The following is a 20,790-nucleotide window of genomic DNA, read 5'->3' as shown; positions in this document are numbered from 1 at the left end:
GTGGTGAGGTTGGTGGTGGTGGTGGTGGTGAGGTTGGTGGTGGTGGTGGTGGTGAGTTTGGTGGTGGTGGTGGTGATAGTGGTGGTGGTGGTGAGGTTGGTGGTGATGGTTGTGGTGAGGTTGGTGGTGGTGGTGGTGATGGTGAGGTTGGTGGTGGTGGTGGTGGTGGTGGTGAGGTTGGTGGTGGTGGTGGTGGTGGTGAGGTTGGTGGTGGTGGTGGTGGTGGTGGTGGTGGTGATGGTGCGGTTGGTGGTGGTGGTGAGGTTGGTGGTGGTGGTGGTGGTGAGGTTGGTGATGATGGTGGTGGTGAGGTTGGTGGTGGTGGTGGTGGTGGTGAGGTTGGTGGTGAGGTTGGTGGTGGTGAGGTTGGTGGTGGTGAAGTTGGTGGTGGTGAGGTTGGTGGTGGTGGTGGTGAGGTTGGTGGTGGTGGTGAGGTTGGTGGTGGTGGTGAGGTTGGTGGTGGTGGTGGTGGTGGTGAGGTTGGTGGTGAGGTTGGTGGTGGTGGTGAGGTTGGTGGTGAGGTTGGTGGTGGTGAGGTTGGTGGTGAGGTTGGTGGTGGTGGTGGTGAGGTTCGTGGTGGTGGTGAGGTTGGTGGTGGTGGTGGTGATGGTGGTGGTGGTGAGGTTGGTGGTGGTGGTGGTGGTGGTGAGGTTGGTGGTGGTGGTGGTGGTGAGGTTGGTGGTGGTGGTGAGGTTGGTGGTGGTGGTGGTGGTGAGGTTGGTGGTGGTGGTGGTGGTGAGGTTGGTGGTGGTGGTGGTGGTGGTGGTGGTGGTGGTGAGGTTGGTGGTGGTGGTCCATTCTCCAATCAGTTGTAGAAACATCTCAACTATAACTTATTGTCATTTTAAAAACAACCACGGTGAGTAGGCTACATATTATAACAGAATAATCATGAGAAGTATGAGGAACAACAAAAGTGTAGTCTCAGCAAGCACACTACTGGACTTTTTTGGCACCATTATTTGAGGCAAGGTCACCATGAAAATGTTTAAAATCAACTAGTCCCAGCAGCATTTGATTCAAAGAGGGTAGACATTGCATATTTTGTCAATATTGCTTACCATGCCAAGCAGAGCTGTTTGTTTAATCGAGATACAAATTATCCTGAGACACCAGTCTCAAAGTCAACAGTGAAGAGGCGGCCCTGGGATGCTGGCCTTCTAGGCAGAGTTCCTCTGTCCAGTGTCTGTGTTCTTTTGCCCATCTTAATCTTTTATTTTTATTGGCCAGTCTAAGATATGGCTTTTTCTTTGGAACTCTGCCAAGAAGGCCAGCATCCCGGAGTTGCCTCTTCACTGTTGACGTTGAGACTGGTGTTTTGTAGGTACTATTTAATGAAGCTGCCAGTTGAGAACTTGTGAGGCGTCTGTTTCTCAAACTAGACACTCTAATGTACTTGTCATCTTGCTCAGTTGTGCACCGGGGCCTCCCACTCCTCTTTCTATTCTGGTTAGAGCCAGTTTGCGCTGTTCTGTGAAGGGAGTAGTACACAGCATTGTACGAGATCTTCAGTTTCTTGGCAATTTCTCACATGGAATAGCCTTCATTTCTCAGAACAAGAATAGACTGACGAGTTTCAGAAGAAAGTACTTTGTTTCTAGCCATTTTGAGCCTGTAATCGAATCCACAAATGTTGATGCTCCAGATACTCAATTAGTCTAAAGAAGTTTAAGCCATTGCTCAACACTAACATACACTGGGTGTACAAAACATTAAGGACACCTGCTCTTCCTATGCCATAGACTGACCCGGTGAATCCAGGTGAAATCTATGATCGCTTATTGATGTCACCTGTTAAATCCACTTCAATCAGTGTAGATGAAGGGGAGGAGACAGGTTAAAGAAGGATTTGTAAGCCAACAGACAATTGAGACATGGATTGTGTATGTGTGCCATTCAGAATGTGAAAGGCCAAGACAAGAGATTTAAGTGCCTTTGAACGAGGTATGGTAGTAGGTGCCAGACACACCGGTTTAAGTGTGTCAAGAACTGCAACGCTGCTGGGTTTTACACGCTCAACAGTTTCTCATGTGTATCAAGAATGGTCCACCACCCAGAGGACATCCAGCCAATTTTACACAACTGTGGGAAGCATTGGAGTCAACATGGGCCAGCATCCCTGTGGAACGCTTTCGACACCTTGTAGAGAGCATGACCCGACGAATTGAGACTGTTCTGGGGGCTATTAAGTAGGAAGGTGTCCTCAATGTTTTGTACACTCAGTGTATATAGACACACACACAGTATAAGTATCTCATTAGTAGTGTGAACAGAATGGGGTCTGAGGCTGGACCGCGGCGGGGAGCGCAATGTGTGTGACCGTGTGCATGGCGTGTGCGGAGTGTTACTCCAGGCTTTACATCAGGAAGGAATCAGGAAGAGAAAACAATGGCTTCCTGACACAGGCTCGTTGTCACATTAATAAAGATTAGAAACCACTTCATGCAAAATGAGGCATTAATGAAACGGCAGCAGAGTTTATCTCCATGGCATAGCGATGTATTCAAACAGCCAGAGATAGACAAACTCCTGCACGAAGATCAGTCAGGGAACGGAAGTGAAGCATGGAGGAGGACAAACACCCATTGTGGCACTGCTCTAAGCCAGTGGTGTGGCTGAGGATGGAGGGATAGTGAATATGGGACAGGGGAGGGAGCCTAGTCCCTATATAGTGCACTACTTTTGACCAGAGCCCCTGGGCTTCCAAACACACCTGAACTCCATATTTTTTGTATCTGTATTGTTGTCTATCACTTGTTCGCTTTGGTGCAAATAAATAAAAGTAAACTACACCAGAGACCTATGGCCTGTATACAGAATATGGTGCCAGAGACCTATGGCCTGTATACAGAATATGGTGCCAGAGTCCTATGGCCTGTATATAGAATATGGTGCCAGAGACCTATGGCCTGTATACAGAATATGGTGCCAGAGACCTATGGCCTGTATACAGAATATGGTGCCAGAGACCTATGGCCTGTATACAGAATATGGTGCCAGAGACCTATGGCCTGTATACAGAATATGGTGCCAGAGACCTATGGCCTGTATACAGAATATGGTGCCAGAGACCTATGGCCTGTATACAGAATATGGTGCCAGAGACCTATGGCCTGTATACAGAATATGGTGCCAGAGACCTATGGCCTGTATATAGAATATGGTGCCATTTGGAACACAACCAGAGAGAGGAAGGTTTAGAAGCAGGAAACAGATGGAAAGAAGATTACAGAGGCGACTGACGATGCGTCCTAAATGGGCCCCCTGTTCACTACATAGTCCCCTACTATTTGACCAGGGCCCACAGGGCTCCATTGAAAAGTAGTGCACTATATAGGGAACAGGGGCCCATTTGGGGTCAAAGATTGAGTTCCGGTTCCATTACTGAAAGGAATGAATGATATCTAGTATCTAGTCCTGTTAACTGTTTGAATGATCCAATGGCAGCACTAGGATCTCTGGTCATTGGTTAACGTTTTAAAGCCAGTCCAATGGCAGCACTAGGATCTCTGGTCATTGGTTACGTTTTAAAGCCAGTCCAATGGCAGCACTAGGATCTCTGGTCATTGGTTATTGGTTTGCGACTTTTAAAACGTATATTTTTTAACACCCACTGTGTTGACAACTCAAAACTCTAGAGTTTTATTGAATGATTTGACACTTTTAACAGGTTAATTTGCAACACCCACAGTGTTGGGTGCCTAACACTATGAAGTGTTATTGTTTGATTTGACACTTTTAACAGGTTAATTTGCAACACACACAGTGTTTTGTGCCTAACACTATGAAGTGTTAACATTAACTTGACACCTACGGTGAAAGGGACCCATCTCTCTAAGGGTGTTATCAACCCTTTGAAAAGTGTTATTTTAATCATTACTAAGAAATTGTTCAATTTAACACTGTGGATGCTAAAATACAGATAGATATGTTATCTATGACTGGTAGCTACTTCTTGGTCTAAGAGGAAACAGGCTAATATCTGAATAAACTGTTCCACAGAATATGCAAAGTCCCCTTTCCTGCATGTCTGTTTGCCTGCTGCATACCTGTCTGTCTATCTCCCTGCCTAGATAAATGGCTATTGATTTCCTGCTTTGACATGTAACAAAAACATTACTGGATTGCAATCACTCTGACTGGCGCACCAAATGAAGTCCTGCGATTCTTGGCGGCAGTTGGAGGTGATATCATCTATACAATGAGTTCACTCAAGGAAGTTAAAATGGACTTCCTGTAACACCATATGGTAAACAATAGAAGAATACAGCAACATTGAGGCAAAGTCTGGTCTGTCATATTGTTGAGGACAGAAAACAGGTGGAATTCTTCTTCTTCTGTGAGAAACAGGAAGTCTATCTCCTTAACTCGAAAGCTGCTGTACAGTTTTTAAATTTTTTTTTTTAAGCACAAATAACGAAATGAATTTCCTTTCGGTGAGATACTAAAGTTAATACGTCAGATCTTAGAGAGTACTTGGTTGTAAAGAACAGTTAGCTGTGATGTAGCCTATATCACAACTAACCAAGACCTGTACAGAGAGAGATACTCTTAATAACTGAGAGTAAATCAACAAATAAATAACGTATCATTAATGTTCACCTTTTACTCTTTATGATGATTTGTAGACCGACTCTGATCGAGAACTCATTTCATATTACCCTTTTTCTCATCCTCTGAGATTTGAGTCTCAGGTGTACGACCCCTGACGAAAGGAATTAAAGATGAAGAAATGACTTTCATTAAGAAAGTCTAATTCCCCCCCCCCCCTCCTCCTCCTCCTCCTCCTCCTTTTGATCTGACGCCAGAAGAAATAAGTTATGCTGATGAATACAGGTCCTCTTTAGTACGTTCAGGATCTATGGATCAGAGTTGGAGAAGAGACCGTCACAATCACACAGAGTGCTTCTGATCTAGTCAGAGAGGTGATTCAGAGTACACACACACACACACACACACACACCTAACAGACAGATGACGTGGCAGTAAACACACTTCCCATATATATGTATTATATGTATATATATATATACAGTATCACTGAGTGTACAAAACATTAAGAACACCTTCAGATTATTGAGTTGTTCTGAGAGCAAAAGGGGGGCAACTCAATATTAGGAAGGTGTTCTTAATGTTTTGTACACAGTATGTGCTAAGTTGTTCCCATATATATATATAGGTCTTTCATATATATATATATATATATATATATGTGTGTGTTAAATCTCTGTAAAAAAGAGAGATAAAATGGCCCTAGCTTTCCCACCGACCCTCTTTCTCTTAACTGACCAAATCCACGCCAGGAAAGAGGTGATGCAGGATCCTATTTGATAAATTAGGATATTACTACAGAGAAGTACGAAGGATTACAACATTGGTTTTTAATTGGGGATGCAATTGAAAATTAAAACTGAATTGCATTGAGTTTAGAGTTATTTAAAATGTATTTCCTAAATAATTGCGGTATGTGGTATTTGTTTGTGTAAATAAATCTATGTATATATCTAGACATGTTACGGAGTCTACAGTCTACAGTGCAGTCGTGGGGTGAGCAGCCTCCTGTGTCGTGGGGTGAGCAGCCTCCTGTGTCGTGGGGTGAGCAGCCTCCTGTGTCGTGGGGTGAGCAGCCTCCTGTGTCGTGGGGTGAGCAGCCTCCTGTGTCGTGGGGTGAGCAGCCTCCTGTGTCGTGGGGTGAGCAGCCTCCTGTGTCGTGGGGCGAGCAGCCTCCTGTGTCGTGGGGCGAGCAGCCTCCTGTGGCCTCAGAGGTAAATGATAGGGCTGTGTAGTGTGTAGTAACTGAGACCTCTCAGAGGTAAAACACTCATCTCTCAACAGGTCTTTCATCAACTATCTACAGAGCAGAGGCGTGCGTGTGTGTGTGCGTGTGTGTGTGCACAACGTGACACAGTTGGCAATTAACACCCTGACATCATGTGTAGTCTCTTGGCTCCTACCCATCTACATATATATCTCTATCTAAACCCTGGGGATTTGACTATCACTATAGAGGGTGACGGGTGGCCCAAATGCCAAACCTATTCCCTATGTAGTGCACTACTTTTGACCAGAGCACAATAGGCCCTTGTCAAAAGTAGTGCACTATATAGGGAATATATAGTGCCATTAGGGATCTGACTGAGGACTCACAGAAGAACAGGTTGGCATTGTCAGCCAGGTGGCTCGAGTGTCACTATGGGAAATGTCCATTGATTTTCCAATAGGAAAAGTGCTTTGAATACGTGTTGGATGTGAAGAGCCAGATGTATAGATATGGATAGAGAATATACGAGCTGCCTCAGAAATATCTGTGGAAAGACGATAGAAAAAGAGCCGAATTACATTTAAATAGTTGTATGATAGTAAACGTGATTAACAAGGGGAAGTTGAGAAAGTTTAGAGAGGAAATCCCGAGCCCAAGAACCACAGGGACAAATCATACTGTGATGCAAAAACAGACTGAATTCCTCAATTAGAAATGAATGTGCCCGTTTCAATTTGACTGGGACTTCCATGGTGAGATGTAAAGTCATTTCCTTATTTTCATTGAACCTTTATAACAGGTTATTCTCATTGAGATGAACGAGACCTGTGACAAGAAAGAGACCAGTTGGTCAAATCAAATTTACCCACAAACGAAATGAAAGTTGTAAATACATTTCGGAAAGAAAAAAAAATGGATTCTTTCTCAAGGACCTCAATCTCTTGTGGTCCATCCTCCCTATACTGCGCAAGAGGTTTTAGTATTTCTGTTACACAACCCAAGACTCCGGGAAAATTAACCAGAGAGAAGCATTTCATAAGATTCTCTGTGAAGTTACTAACCTCGACAAGAATCTGTCGACCAAATGGGACACTATTCCCTATATAGTGAACTACATTTGACCACAGCCTATTTTTGCACTGGTCAACACTAGTGTACGATTTAGCAATAGGGTGCAATTTGGGATGCAAACAAATTCCCAGAAGCTTTCACATCATACAGGAACTGTCATTCAGTTCCTGTATTAATCAGACTCTTCAGTAGAAGAAATACAATTACATTTTTTCAAGGGCTTTTTCTTTTTTTTTTGCGACAAAAAAAGGAAGGAAGGGAGGAGAGAGGAAAAGAGAAGAGGGAATATGATTTGTTATCCAATCTACAAAGGGAAGTAATCCAATCCAACTTTCTACATCTCCAGTGTGTTTCAACTGTGTCTCATCTCCGTATCAGATGTACACTACCGTTCAAAAGTTTGGGGTCACTTAGAAATGTCCTTGTTTTTTGAAAGAAAAGTACATTTTTTGTCCATTAAAATAACATCAAATTGATCAGAAATACAGTGTAGACATTGTTCATGTTGGTGAATTACTGTTGTAGCTGGAAAGGGAGTTGTACACAGCGTTGTACGAGGTCTTCAGTTTCTTGGACATTTCTCACATGGAATAGCCTTCATTTCTCAGAACAAGAATAGACTGATGAGTTTCAGACGAAAGTTTGTTTGTTTCTGGCCATTTTGAGCCTGTAATCGAACCCACAAATGCTGATGCTCCAGATACTCAACTAGTCTAAAGAAGGCCAGTTTTATTGCTTCTTTAAATCAGGACAACAGTTTTCAGCTGTGCTAACATAATTGCAAAAGGGTTTTCTAATGATCAATTAGTCTTTTAAAATGATAACTTGGATTAGCTAACACAACGTGCCATTGGAACACAGGAGTGATGGTTGCTGATAATGGGCCTCTGTACACCTATGTAGATATTCCATTAAAAATCTGCCGTTTCCAGCTACAATAGTCATTTACAACATTAACAACGTCTACACTGTATTTCTGATCAATTTGATGTTATTTTAATGGATAAAAAATGTGCTTTTCTTTCAAAAACAAGGATATTTCTAGGTGATCCCAAACTTTTGAAAGGTAGTGTACTTCCAGAAAAACTGCTAATGATCAGAACACCGAGCTGCACGGTGACCCAGTCTGGCTAATCACTGGAGAGACACAGTCTGGCTAATCACTGGAGAGACACAGTCTGGCTAATCACTGGAGAGACCCAGTCTGGCTAATCACTGGAGAGACACAGTCTGGCTAATCACTGGAGAGACAGTCTGGCTAATCACTGGAGAGACAGTCTGGCTAATCACTGGAGAGACAGTCTGGCTAATCACTGGAGAGACAGTCTGGCTAATCACTGGAGAGACCCAGTCTGGCTAATCACTGGAGAGACAGTCTGGCTAATCACTGGAGAGACCCAGTCTGGCTAATCACTGGAGAGACAGTCTGGCTAATCACTGGAGAGACAGTCTGGCTAATCACTGGAGAGACAGTCTGGCTAATCACTGGAGAGACAGTCTGGCTAATCACTGGAGAGACAGTCTGGCTAATCACTGGAGAGACAGTCTGGCTAATCACTGGAGAGACCCAGTCTGGCTAATCACTGGAGAGACCCAGTCTGGCTAATCACTGGAGAGACCCAGTCTGGCTAATCACTGGAGAGACCCAGTCTGGCTAATCACTGGAGAGACCCAGTCTGGCTAATCACTGGAGAGACCCAGTCTGGCTAATCACTGGAGAGACACAGTCTGGCTAATCACTGGAGAGACACAGTCTGGCTAATCACTGGAGAGACCCAGTCTGGCTAATCACTGGAGAGACACAGTCTGGCTAATCACTGGAGAGACAGTCTGGCTAATCACTGGAGACACAGTCTGGCTAATCACTGGAGACACAGTCTGGCTAATCACTGGAGAGACAGTCTGGCTAATCACTGGCGAGACACAGTCTGGCTAATCACTGGAGACACAGTCTGGCTAATCACTGGAGAGACACAGTCTGGCTAATCACTGGAGAGACACAGTCTGGCTAATCACTGGAGACCCAGTCTGGCTAATCACTGGAGACACAGTCTGGCTAATCACTGGAGAGACCCAGTCTGGCTAATCACTGGAGAGACCCAGTCTGGCTAATCACTGGCGAGACACAGTCTGGCTAATCACTGGAGAGACCCAGGCTGGCTAATCACTGGAGAGACAGTCTGGCTAATCACTGGAGAGACACGGTCTGGCTAATCACTGGAGACACGGTCTGGCTAATCACTGGAGACACAGTCTGGCTAATCACTGGAGAGACACAGTCTGGCTAATCACTGGAGACACAGTCTGGCTAATCACTGGAGACCCACAGTCTGGCTAATCACTGGAGACCCACAGTCTGGCTAATCACTGGAGACCCAGTCTGGCTAATCACTGGAGACACAGTCTGGCTAATCACTGGAGAGACCCAGTCTGGCTAATCACTGGAGAGACACAGTCTGGCTAATCACTGGAGAGATCCAGTCTGGCTAATCACTGGAGAGATCCAGTCTGGCTAATCACTGGAGAGATCCAGTCTGGCTAATCACTGGAGAGACAGTCTGGCTAATCACTGGAGAGACACAGTCTGGCTAATCACTGGAGAGACACAGTCTGGCTAATCACTGGAGAGACACAGTCTGGCTAATCAATGGAGACACAGTCTGGCTAATCACTGGAGAGACCCAGTCTGGCTAATCACTGGATACACAGTCTGGCTAATCACTGGATACACAGTCTGGCTAATCACTGGAGACACAGTCTGGCTAATCACTGGAGAGACCCAGTCTGGCTAATCACTGGAGACACAGTCTGGCTAATCACTGGAGAGACCCAGTCTGGCTAATCACTGGAGAGACTCAGTCTGGCTAATCACTGGAGACACAGTCTGGCTAATCACTGGAGAGACCCAGTCTGGCTAATCACTGGAGAGACCCAGTCTGGCTAATCACTGGAGAGACTCAGTCTGGCTAATCACTGGAGACACAGTCTGGCTAATCACTGGAGAGACCCAGTCTGGCTAATCACTGGAGAGACCCAGTCTGGCTAATCACTGGAGAGACCCAGTCTGGCTAATCACTGGAGAGACACAGTCTGGTTAATCACTGGAGACCCAGTCTGGATAATCACTGGAGACCCAGTCTGGCTAATCACTGGAGAGACAGTCTGGCTAATCACTGGAGAGACAGTCTGGCTAATCACTGGCGAGACACAGTCTGGCTAATCACTGGAGACACAGTCTGGCTAATCACTGGAGAGACACAGTCTGGCTAATCACTGGAGAGACACAGTCTGGCTAATCACTGGAGACCCAGTCTGGCTAATCACTGGAGACCCAGTCTGGCTAATCACTGGAGACACAGTCTGGCTAATCACTGGAGAGACCCAGTCTGGCTAATCACTGGCGAGACACAGTCTGGCTAATCACTGGAGAGACCAAGGCTGGCTAATCACTGGAGAGACAGTCTGGCTAATCACTGGAGAGACACGGTCTGGCTAATCACTGGAGACACGGTCTGGCTAATCACTGGAGACACAGTCTGGCTAATCACTGGAGAGACACAGTCTGGCTAATCACTGGACACACAGTCTGGCTAATCACTGGAGACACAGTCTGGCTAATCACTGGAGACCCACAGTCTGGCTAATCACTGGAGACCCAGTCTGGCTAATCACTGGAGACACAGTCTGGCTAATCACTGGAGACCCAATCTGGCTAATCACTGGAGACCCAGTCTGGATAATCACTGGAGACCCAGTCTGGATAATCACTGGAGAGACCCAGTCTGGCTAATCACTGGAGAGACCCAGTCTTGCTAATCACTAGAAAGACAGTCTGGCTAATCACTGGAGAGACAGTCTGGCTAATCACTGGAGAGACAGTCTGGCTAATCACTGGAGAGACACAGTCTGGCTAATCACTGGAGAGACCCAGTCTTGCTAATCACTGGAGACACAGTCTGGCTAATCACTGGAGAGACCCAGTCTGGCTAATCACTGGAGAGACAGTCTGGCTAATCACTGGAGAGACCCAGTCTGGCTAATCACTGGAGAGACCCAGTCTGGCTAATCACTGGAGAGACAGTCTGGCTAATCACTGGAGAGACTCAGTCTGGCTAATCACTGGAGAGACTCAGTCTGGCTAATCACTGGAGAGACCCAGTCTGGCTAATCACTGGAGAGACAGTCTGGCTAATCACCGGAGAGACTCAGTCTGGCTAATCACTGGAGAGACACAGTCTGGCTAATCACTGGAGAGACAGTCTGGCTAATCACTGGAGAGACCCAGTCTGGCTAATCACTGGAGAGACAGTCTGGCTAATCACTGGAGAGACAGTCTGGCTAATCACTGGAGAGACAGTCTGGCTAATCACTGGAGAGACACAGTCTGGCTAATCACTGGAGAGACAGTCTGGCTAATCACTGGAGAGACACAGTCTGGCTAATCACTGGAGAGACAGTCTGGCTAATCACTGGAGAGACAGTCTGGCTAATCACTGGAGAGACACAGTCTGGATAATCACTGGAGAGACAGTCTGGCTAATCACTGGAGAGACCCAGTCTGGCTAATCACTGGAGAGACACAGTCTGGCTAATCACTGGAGAGACAGTCTGGCTAATCACTGGAGAGACCCAGTCTGGCTAATCACTGGAGACACAGTCTGGCTAATCACTGGATACCCAGTCTGGCTAATCACTGGAGAGACCCAGTCTGGCTAATCACTGGAGAGACCCAGTCTGGCTAATCACTGGAGAGACCCAGTCTGGCTAATCACTGGAGAGACAGTCTGGCTAATCACTGGAGAGACACAGTCTGGCTAATCACTGGAGACACAGTCTGGCTAAACACTGGAGAGACAATGGGGGTTTCTCAATATGCATACTGTGCTCCACACCCCCATGCCCCGAGGGCATTCTTTGAGGGCATTCTCTTGAGTATGTTATTATTAGAATGAGAGTGTGGAGAACAAATACATTTTACATTTGAGAAGCACTGCGCACTCTTGTGCTACTGCATTACAATCTCTCTCTCAACGTCAGCAGGACAAAGGAGCTTATCGTGGTCTACAGGAAACAAAGGGGCGAGCACGTCCCCATCCACACCGACGGGGCTGTAGGGGAGCTGGTCGAGAGCTTCAAGTTCCTCAGCGTCCACATCACTTAGGAATTAACATCTTCCTGACACACCCACCCAGTCGTGAAGAGGGCACGATAGCACCTCTTCCCCCTGAGGAAGCTGAAAAGATTTGGCATGGGCCCTCAGGTCCTCAAAAACTTCTACAGTTGCACCATTGAGAGCATCTTGACTGGCTGCATCACCGCCTGGTATGGCAACTGCAAGGCACCAGACTGCAAGGCGCTACAGAGGGTGGTGAGTACGGCCCAGTACATCACTGGGGCCGAACTCCCTGCCATCCAGGACCTCTATACCAGGCGGTGTCAGAAGGCCCAACATATTTTGAAAGACTCCAGCCACGCAAGACATAGACTGTGCTCTCTGCTACCGCACAGCAAGCAGTATCAGTGCACCAAGCCTGGAACCAACAGGACCCTGAACTGCTTCTACCCACAAGCTATAAGACTGCTAAACAAGACGGGTAAATTGCTAATGAAATGGCTACCCGCTGCTGTTACTGTCTATTATCTATCCTTTTGCATAGTCATTTTAACCCTACATGACTAAAAGTATGTGGACACCTGCTCGCCGAACATCTCATTCCAAAATCATGGGCATTAATATGGAGTTGTTCCCCCCTTTGCTGCTATAACAGCCTCCTCTCTTCCTGGATGGCTTTCCACTAGATGTTGGAACATTGCTGCTGTAACAGCCTCCACTCTTCTGGGAAGGCTTTCCACTAGATGTTGGAACATTGCTGTGGGGAATTGCTTCCATTCAGCCACGAGAGCATTAGTGAGATCGGGCACTGATGTTAGATGTTAGGCCTGGATCACAGTCGGCGTTCCAATTCATCCCAAAGGTATTTGATGGGGTTGAGGTCAGGGCTCTGTGCAGGCCAGTCAAGTTCTTATACACCGATCTCGACAAACCATTTCTGTATGGCCCTCGCTTTGTGTAAAGGGGCATTGTCATGCTGAAACAGGAACGGCCCTCCCCAAATTGTTGCCACAAAGTTGGAAGCACAGAATCGTCTTGAATGTCATTGTTTGCTGTAGAGTTAAGATTTCCCTTCACTGGAACTAAGGGGCCTCGCCCGAAACATGAAAAACAGCCCCAGACCATTATTCCTCCTAACCTAACACTAACCTAAATGACAGAGTGAAAAGAAGGAAGCCTGCACAGAATAAAAAAATATTCCAAAACATGCATCCTGTTTGCAACACCTCACTTAAGTAATACTGCAAAAAATGTGTCAAAGAAATTAACGCTTTGTCCTGAATACAAAATGTTATGTTTGTGGCAAATCCAACACAACTCATCACTGAGTACCACTCCTCATATTTTCAAGTATGGTGGTGGCTGCATCATGTTATGGGTATGCTTGTCATTGTCAAGGACTAGGAAGTTTCTTTTATGATAAAAAATAAATGGAATACAGCTATAAGCACAGGCAAAATCCTAGTGGAAAACCTTGTTCAGTCTGCTTTCCAAATTCACCTTTCTGCAGGACAATAATCTAAAACACAAGGTCAAATATACACTGGAGTTACTTACCAAGATGACATTGAATGTTCCTGAGTGGCCGAGTTACAGTTTTGACTTAAATCGGCTTGACAATCTATAGCAAGACTTGAAAATGGCTGTCAAGCAATGATCAACAATCAACTTGACAGAACTTGAAGAATCTTTAAAAGAATAATGGGCAAATATTGTACAATCCAGGTATGCAAAGCTCTTAAGAGACATAACCCAAAAAGACACACAGTGTAATCGCTGTCAAACATGCTTCTACAAAGTATTGACTCAGGGGTGTGAATACTTATATAAATTATATATTTATGTTTAAAAAAAATTCAATACATTTTCCAAAATGTAAAAAAAAAAGATGTTTTCACTTTGTCATTGTGTGTAGATGGGTGAATCCATTTGAATTCAGTCTGTAACTGTGAAATAAATCAAGGGGTATGAATACATTCTGAATGCAATGTACAATAGCCATGCTATTCTCACTCGTCATTGTTTTTCACTGTGTATTTATTCCTCATGTCACTAGTTCAATTATTATAAATCAATGCTGTATTGTTACCTGTATTGTTACCTGTATTGTTACCTGTACAGTATCTGTATTGTTAACTGTACAGTACCTGTATTGTTACCTGTATTGTTACCTGTATTGTTAGTACCTGTACATGCATTGTTACCTGTATTGTTAGTACCTGTACCTGTATTGTTACCTGTACAGTACCTGTATTGTTACCTGTATTGTTACCTGTACTGTACCTGTACAGTACCTGTATTGTTACCTGTATTGTTACCTGTATTGTTAGCTGTATTGTTACCTGTACTGTTACCTGTATTGTTACCTGTACAGTACCTGTATTGTTACCTGTACAGTACCTGTATTGTTACCTGTACATTACCTGTATTGTTACCTGTATTGTTACCTGTACAGTACCTGTACAGTACCTGTATTGTTACCTGTAGAGTACCTGTATTGTTACCTGTAGAGTACCTGTATTGTTACCTGTACAGTACCTGTATTGTTACCTGTATTGTTACCTGTACAGTACCTGTAGTGTTACCTGTACAGTACCTGTAGTGTTATCTGAATTGTTACCTGTACAGTACCTGTACAGTGTGCAAGATGAAAGAGGAGACTCGCGATGTAGCAGGGCTTGTTCTCCACAGTGCAGAAGGGTTTGTGTGTGTGTGTGTGTGTGTGTGTGTTATGTACAGATGGGCTGAGACTCACGATGTAGCAGGGCTCGCAGTAGGCCTTCTTCTCCACGGCGTAGAAGGGTTTACCGCGCAGCCTGCCACTGCAGGTCATGCAGATGAAGCAGTCCACGTGGAAGACCTGGTCCATGGCGGTACAGCCGGTACCCTCACCCACCACATTATCCCCACAGCTGGCACACCGCCCTGGGGTAGAGGAGGAGAGTTAGACCCTCTGTCCACCGGTCTGTCTGTCTGTCTGTCTGTCTGTCTGTCTGTCTGTCTGTCTGTCTGTCTGTCTGTCTGTCTGTCTGTCTGTCTGTCTGTCTGTCTGTCTGTCTAAAGGAGGAGGAGGAGAGTTAGACTCTCTGTCCACAGGTCTGTCTGTCTGGCTGGCTACGTTAACATGGCAACATGCTCTCTCAACACGCTACCATGACAACATGCTCTCAGCTAATGTATAGATAGATGTATGCTTCAATTTCTATCATAGAAAACAACACGCTCTCTGAACAGACATTACCATGACAACACACTCTCTGAACACACGTTACCATGACAACACGTTATCTGAACACACATTAACATGACAACACTCTCTGAATACGTTAACATGACAAAACACTCTCTGAACACGTTACCATGACAACACACTCTCTGAACATAATTACCATGACAACACATTCTCTGTACACACGTTAACATGACAACACGCTCTCTGCACACATTAACATGACAACACGCTCTCTGTACACATGTTACCATGACAACACACTCTCTGAATACGTTAACATGACAACACGCTCTCTGTACACTCGTTACCATGACAACACACTCTCTGAACACACGTTAACATGACAACACACTCTCTGAACACGTTAACATGACAACACACTCTGTGAATAGGTTACCATGACAACACACTCTCTGAACAAACGTTAACATGACAACACACTCTCTGAACACACATTACCATGACAACACGCTCTCTGAACACACATTACCATGACAACACCCTCTCTGTACACATGTTACCATGACAACACCCTCTCTGTACACATGTTACCATGACAACACACTCTCTGTACACGTTAACATGACAACACGCTCTCTGAATACGTTACCATGACAACACACTCTCTGAATACGTTAACATGACAACACACTCTCTGAATATGTTACCATGACAACACACTTTCTGAATACGTTAACATGACAACACGCTCTCTGTACAAGCAACTAATACTACTAGCCCTAGTTTAACCCTTTAACCCTAACTAACTGATACTACTAGCCCTAGTTTAACCCTTTAACCCTAACTAACTGATACTACTAGCCCTAGTTTAACCCTAACTAACTGATACTACTAGTCCTAGTTTAACCCTTTAACCCTAGTTTAACACTAACAAACCGATACTACTAGTCCTAACCCTAACCAACTGATACTACTAGTCCTAACCCTAACCAACTGATAGTACTAGTCCTAACCCTAACCAACTGATACTACTAGTCCAAGACTAACCCTAACCAACTGATACTACTAGTCCTAACCCTAACCAACTGATACTACTAGTCCAAGCCTAACCCTAACCAACTGATAGTACTAGTCCTAATTTAACCCTAACCAACTGATACTACTAGTCCTAACCCTAACCAACTGATACTACTAGTCCTAGTTTAACCCTAACCAACTGATACTACTAGTCCTAGTTTAACCCTAACCAACTGATACTACTAGTCCTAACCCTAACCAACTGATAGTACTAGTCCTAGTCCTAACCCTAACCAACTGATAGTACTAGTCCTAACCCTAACCAACTGATACTACTAGTCCTAACCCTAACCAACTGATACTACTAGTCCTAACCCTAACCAACTGATACTACTAGTCCAAGCCTAACCAACTGATACTACTAGTCCAAGCCTAACCAACTGATACTACTAGTCCTAACCCTAACCAACTGATAGTACTAGTCCTAGTTTAACCCTAACCAACTGATATTACTAGTCCTAACCCTAACCAACTGATAGTACTAGTCCTAGTTTAACCCTAACCAACTGATACTAGTCCTAACCCTAACCAACTGATACTACTAGTCCTAACCCTAACCAACTGATAGTACTAGTCCTAACCCTAACCAACTGATACTACTAGTCCTAACCCTAACCAACTGATAGTACTAGTCCTAACACTAACCAACTGATACTACTAGTCCTAACACAACCCTAACCAACTGATAGTACTAGTCCTAACCCTAACCAACTGATACTACTAGTCCTAACCCTAACCAACTGATACTACTAGTCCTAGTTTAACCCTAACCAACTGATAGTACTAGTCCTAACCCTAACCAACTGATACTACTAGTCCAAGCCTAACCAACTGATACTACTAGTCCTAACCCTAACCAACTGATAGTACTAGTCCTAGTTTAACCCTAACCAACTGATATTACTAGTCCTAACCCTAACCAACTGATAGTACTAGTCCTAGTTTAACCCTAACCAACTGATACTAGTCCTAACCCTAACCAACTGATACTACTAGTCCTAACCCTAACCAACTGATAGTACTAGTCCTAACCCTAACCAACTGATACTACTAGTCCTAACCCTAACCAACTGATAGTACTAGTCCTAACCCTAACCAACTGATACTACTAGTCCTAACACAACCCTAACCAACTGATAGTACTAGTCCTAACCCTAACCAACTGATACTACTAGTCCTAACCCTAACCAACTGATACTACTAGTCCTAGTTTAACCCTAACCAACTGATAGTACTAGTCCTAACCCTAACCAACTGATACTACTAGTCCTAACACAACCCTAACCAACTGATAGTACTAGTCCTAACCAACTGATACTACTAGTCCTAACCCTAACCAACTGATACTACTAGTCCTAGTTTAACCCTAACCAACTGATACTACTAGTCCTAGTTTAACCCTAACCAACTGATACTACTAGTCCTAACCCTAACCAACTGATAGTACTAGTCCTAACCCTAACCAACTGATACTACTAGTCCTAACCCTAACCAACTGATAGTACTAGTCCTAGTTTAACCCTAACCAACTGATAGTACTAGTCCTAACCCTAACCAACTGATAGTACTAGTCCTAGTTTAACCCTAACCAACTGATAGTACTAGTCCTAGTCCTAACCCTAACCAACTGATACTACTAGTCCTAACCCTAACCAACTGATACTACTAGTCCTAACCCTAACCAACTGATAGTACTAGTCCAAGCCTAACCAACTGATAGTACTAGTCCTAACCCTAACCAACTGATACTACTAGTCCTAACACAACCCTAACCAACTGATAGTACTAGTCCTAACCCTAACCAACTGATACTACTAGTCCTAGTTTAACCCTAACCAACTGATACTACTAGTCCTAACACAACCCTAACCAACTGATACTACTAGTCCTAACCCTAACCAACTGATAGTACTAGTCCAAGCCTAACCAACTGATAGTACTAGTCCTAGTTTAACCCTAACCAACTGATAGTACTAGTCCTAACCCTAACCAACTGATACTACTAGTCCTAACCCTAACCAACTGATACTACTAGTCCTAACCCTAACCAACTGATACTACTAGTCCTAACCCTAACCAACTGATAGTACTAGTCCTAACCCTAACCAACTGATAGTACTAGTCCTAACCCTAACCAACTGATACTACTAGTCCTAACCCTAACCAACTGATAGTACTAGTCCTAACCCTAACCAACTGATAGTACTAGTCCTAACCCTAACCAACTGATAGTACTAGTCCAAGCCTAACCAACTGATACTACTAGTCCTAACCCTAACCAACTGATACTACTAGTCCTAACCCTAACCAACTGATAGTACTAGTCCTAACCCTAACCAACTGATAGTACTAGTCCAAGCCTAACCAACTGATACTACTAGTCCTAACCCTAACCAACTGATAGTACTAGTCCTAACCCTAACCAACTGATAGTACTAGTCCAAGCCTAACCAACTGATAGTACTAGTCCTAACCCTAACCAACTGATAGTACTAGTCCAAGCCTAACCAACTGATACTACTAGTCCTAACCCTAACCAACTGATAGTACTAGTCCTAACCCTAACCAACTGATAGTACTAGTCCTAACCCTAACCAACTGATAGTACTAGTCCTAACCCTAACCAACTGATAGTACTAGTCCAAGCCTAACCAACTGATAGTACTAGTCCTAACCCTAACCAACTGATAGTACTAGTCCAAGCCTAACCAACTCATACCCCTTGTAGTGCCCACAACTCTTAAAGGGAGGGATGAAAAGAGGTGAGAGGATTTATCAAACATAAGCTACTAATCTTATCAGAGAGAAAGCAGAAGCATGTATTCACGACCACTCTTTTTCTTTGGTTCAAACTGGATCATATAAAAAAATCACCACTTGATCAGATCTCCCCAGATAGAGATCTTACAGATCAACGAGGACTATTGATCTGTAATCAAGCGTCTGGTGAAGTAAGGATTTCTACCAAAGCCAAGGGAAATGGACAGTAAGAATAGGTCATATTCACAAGGCGTGATAGCATCTCAAGGGAATGTCTTTTTCTTTATATCAGCGGTTGAAAAGGCCAACAACTGAAGACATCTGAGGCCTTGGCTGGAGTTGATGCTGTGGGGGGGGGGAATCATTTTCTGGCTAATTAAGATGGTATCGTTAGAAATCGCTGTCACTACTTTTATACACCCTCCTGCTATAGCTTCAATGGACATACTGTAGATCTGTATTTATACCTACATTAATAAACAGGTTTTATTCAAATAAATGATCTCCAAAACTATACTATATGTATAATTGAGTCATAATAAAATACAAGTGTAACACTTCCTTTATATCTTAGTTAAATCCTGTTCATGGATACATTTACATTTTAGTCATTTAGCAGATGCTCTTATCCAGAGCGACTTACAGTAGTGAATGCAGACATTTCATTTTCATTTCATGCATATTTATTTATTTATTATAAAAAGAAAAAAAATATGGAGGAGAATGGAATTAATGGGGAAACTTTATTAAAGCAAACTCTCCGCATCACGCGACAGAGCGACAGAGCGACAGAGCGACAGAGCGACACAGCGACAGAGCGACAGAGCGACACAGCGACACAGCGACAGAGCGACACAGCGACAGAGCGACACAGCGACAGAGCGACAGAGCGACACAGCGACACAGCGACACAGCGACAGAGCGACACAGCGACAGAGCGACAGAGCGACACAGCGACAGAGCGACAGAGCGACAGAGTGACACAGCCAACATTGATTAGAAAAAGTCAAACAGTCTGTTCATGTTTTAATGATAAAGAGACTAAAACGTTTTAGGCTCTGTCTTGTCTTTGTGTTTTGAGGGCAAAGTAGTGAGCTGGTATTATTGCTCCAGAAAGAGATAGATTACACATTGTGGAAAACGCCATTTTCATATCTTTAATTGACTTGAAGATATCTTTAATTGAGTTTAAGATGTCCCCAACTCAATGAGAAGTTTATCTTCGACCCAATTAATGACGCTAGCAATTTAATTAGCGATATCTTACAATAACGCAGTTTTAGAAAATATATTTTACAATGTTTTCACTAAAGACAGATAGAATCTCTGAAGAAATGAGAAAAAAATTAAGTATTTTTTAATTTCTGTTTTTATCTTTTTGATTTGGTGCTGATGTTCTGACTGGTGGATGGGAATCGGGTTACAGACACACAGAGACAGGAGATGGGAAACAGGGGATATCAGACGCTGTGTCTGTGTTAGAGTGTGTCTGCGCGCATGTGTGAGTGTGGACACGTGTGAGTGTGGACACGTGTGTGTGTGTGTGTGTGTGAGTGTGTCCATGTTTGTGTGAGTGTGTCCATGTTTGTGTGTGTGTGGACACGTGTGTGTGTGTGTGTGTCCATGTTTGTGTGTGTGTGGACACGTGTGTGTGTGTGTGTGTCCATGTTTGTGTGTGTGTGTGTGTGTGTGTGTGTGTGTGTGTGTGTGTGTGTGTGTGTGTGTGTGTGTGTGTGTGTGTGTGTGTGTGTGTGTGTGTGTGTGTGTGTGTGTGTGTGTGTGTGTGTGTATACAGCTAAGCAGGGGGATATATCA

At 44.2% G+C, this 20,790-nt stretch overlaps 1 protein-coding gene across 5 annotated transcripts in view; it reads right to left on the bottom strand.

The window, feature by feature from the left end:
• Positions 1-20,790, bottom strand: part of LOC115158899 (lipoma-preferred partner homolog) — a 357,166-nt gene that overhangs the window by 54,096 nt on the left and 282,280 nt on the right. For all 5 annotated transcript variants that reach the window (XM_029708324.1, XM_029708325.1, XM_029708322.1 and 2 more), the window contains one exon: positions 14,701-14,870. In XM_029708324.1, the coding sequence (XP_029564184.1) occupies positions 14,701-14,870 (170 nt within the window). The remainder of the gene's footprint in view (positions 1-14,700; positions 14,871-20,790) is intronic.

The sequence above is a fragment of the Salmo trutta genome, chromosome 22 (genome assembly GCF_901001165.1).
Source record: "Salmo trutta chromosome 22, fSalTru1.1, whole genome shotgun sequence".
Taxonomy (NCBI): Eukaryota; Metazoa; Chordata; class Actinopteri; order Salmoniformes; family Salmonidae; genus Salmo; species Salmo trutta.
This window is presented reverse-complemented; position numbering and strand designations above follow the sequence as displayed.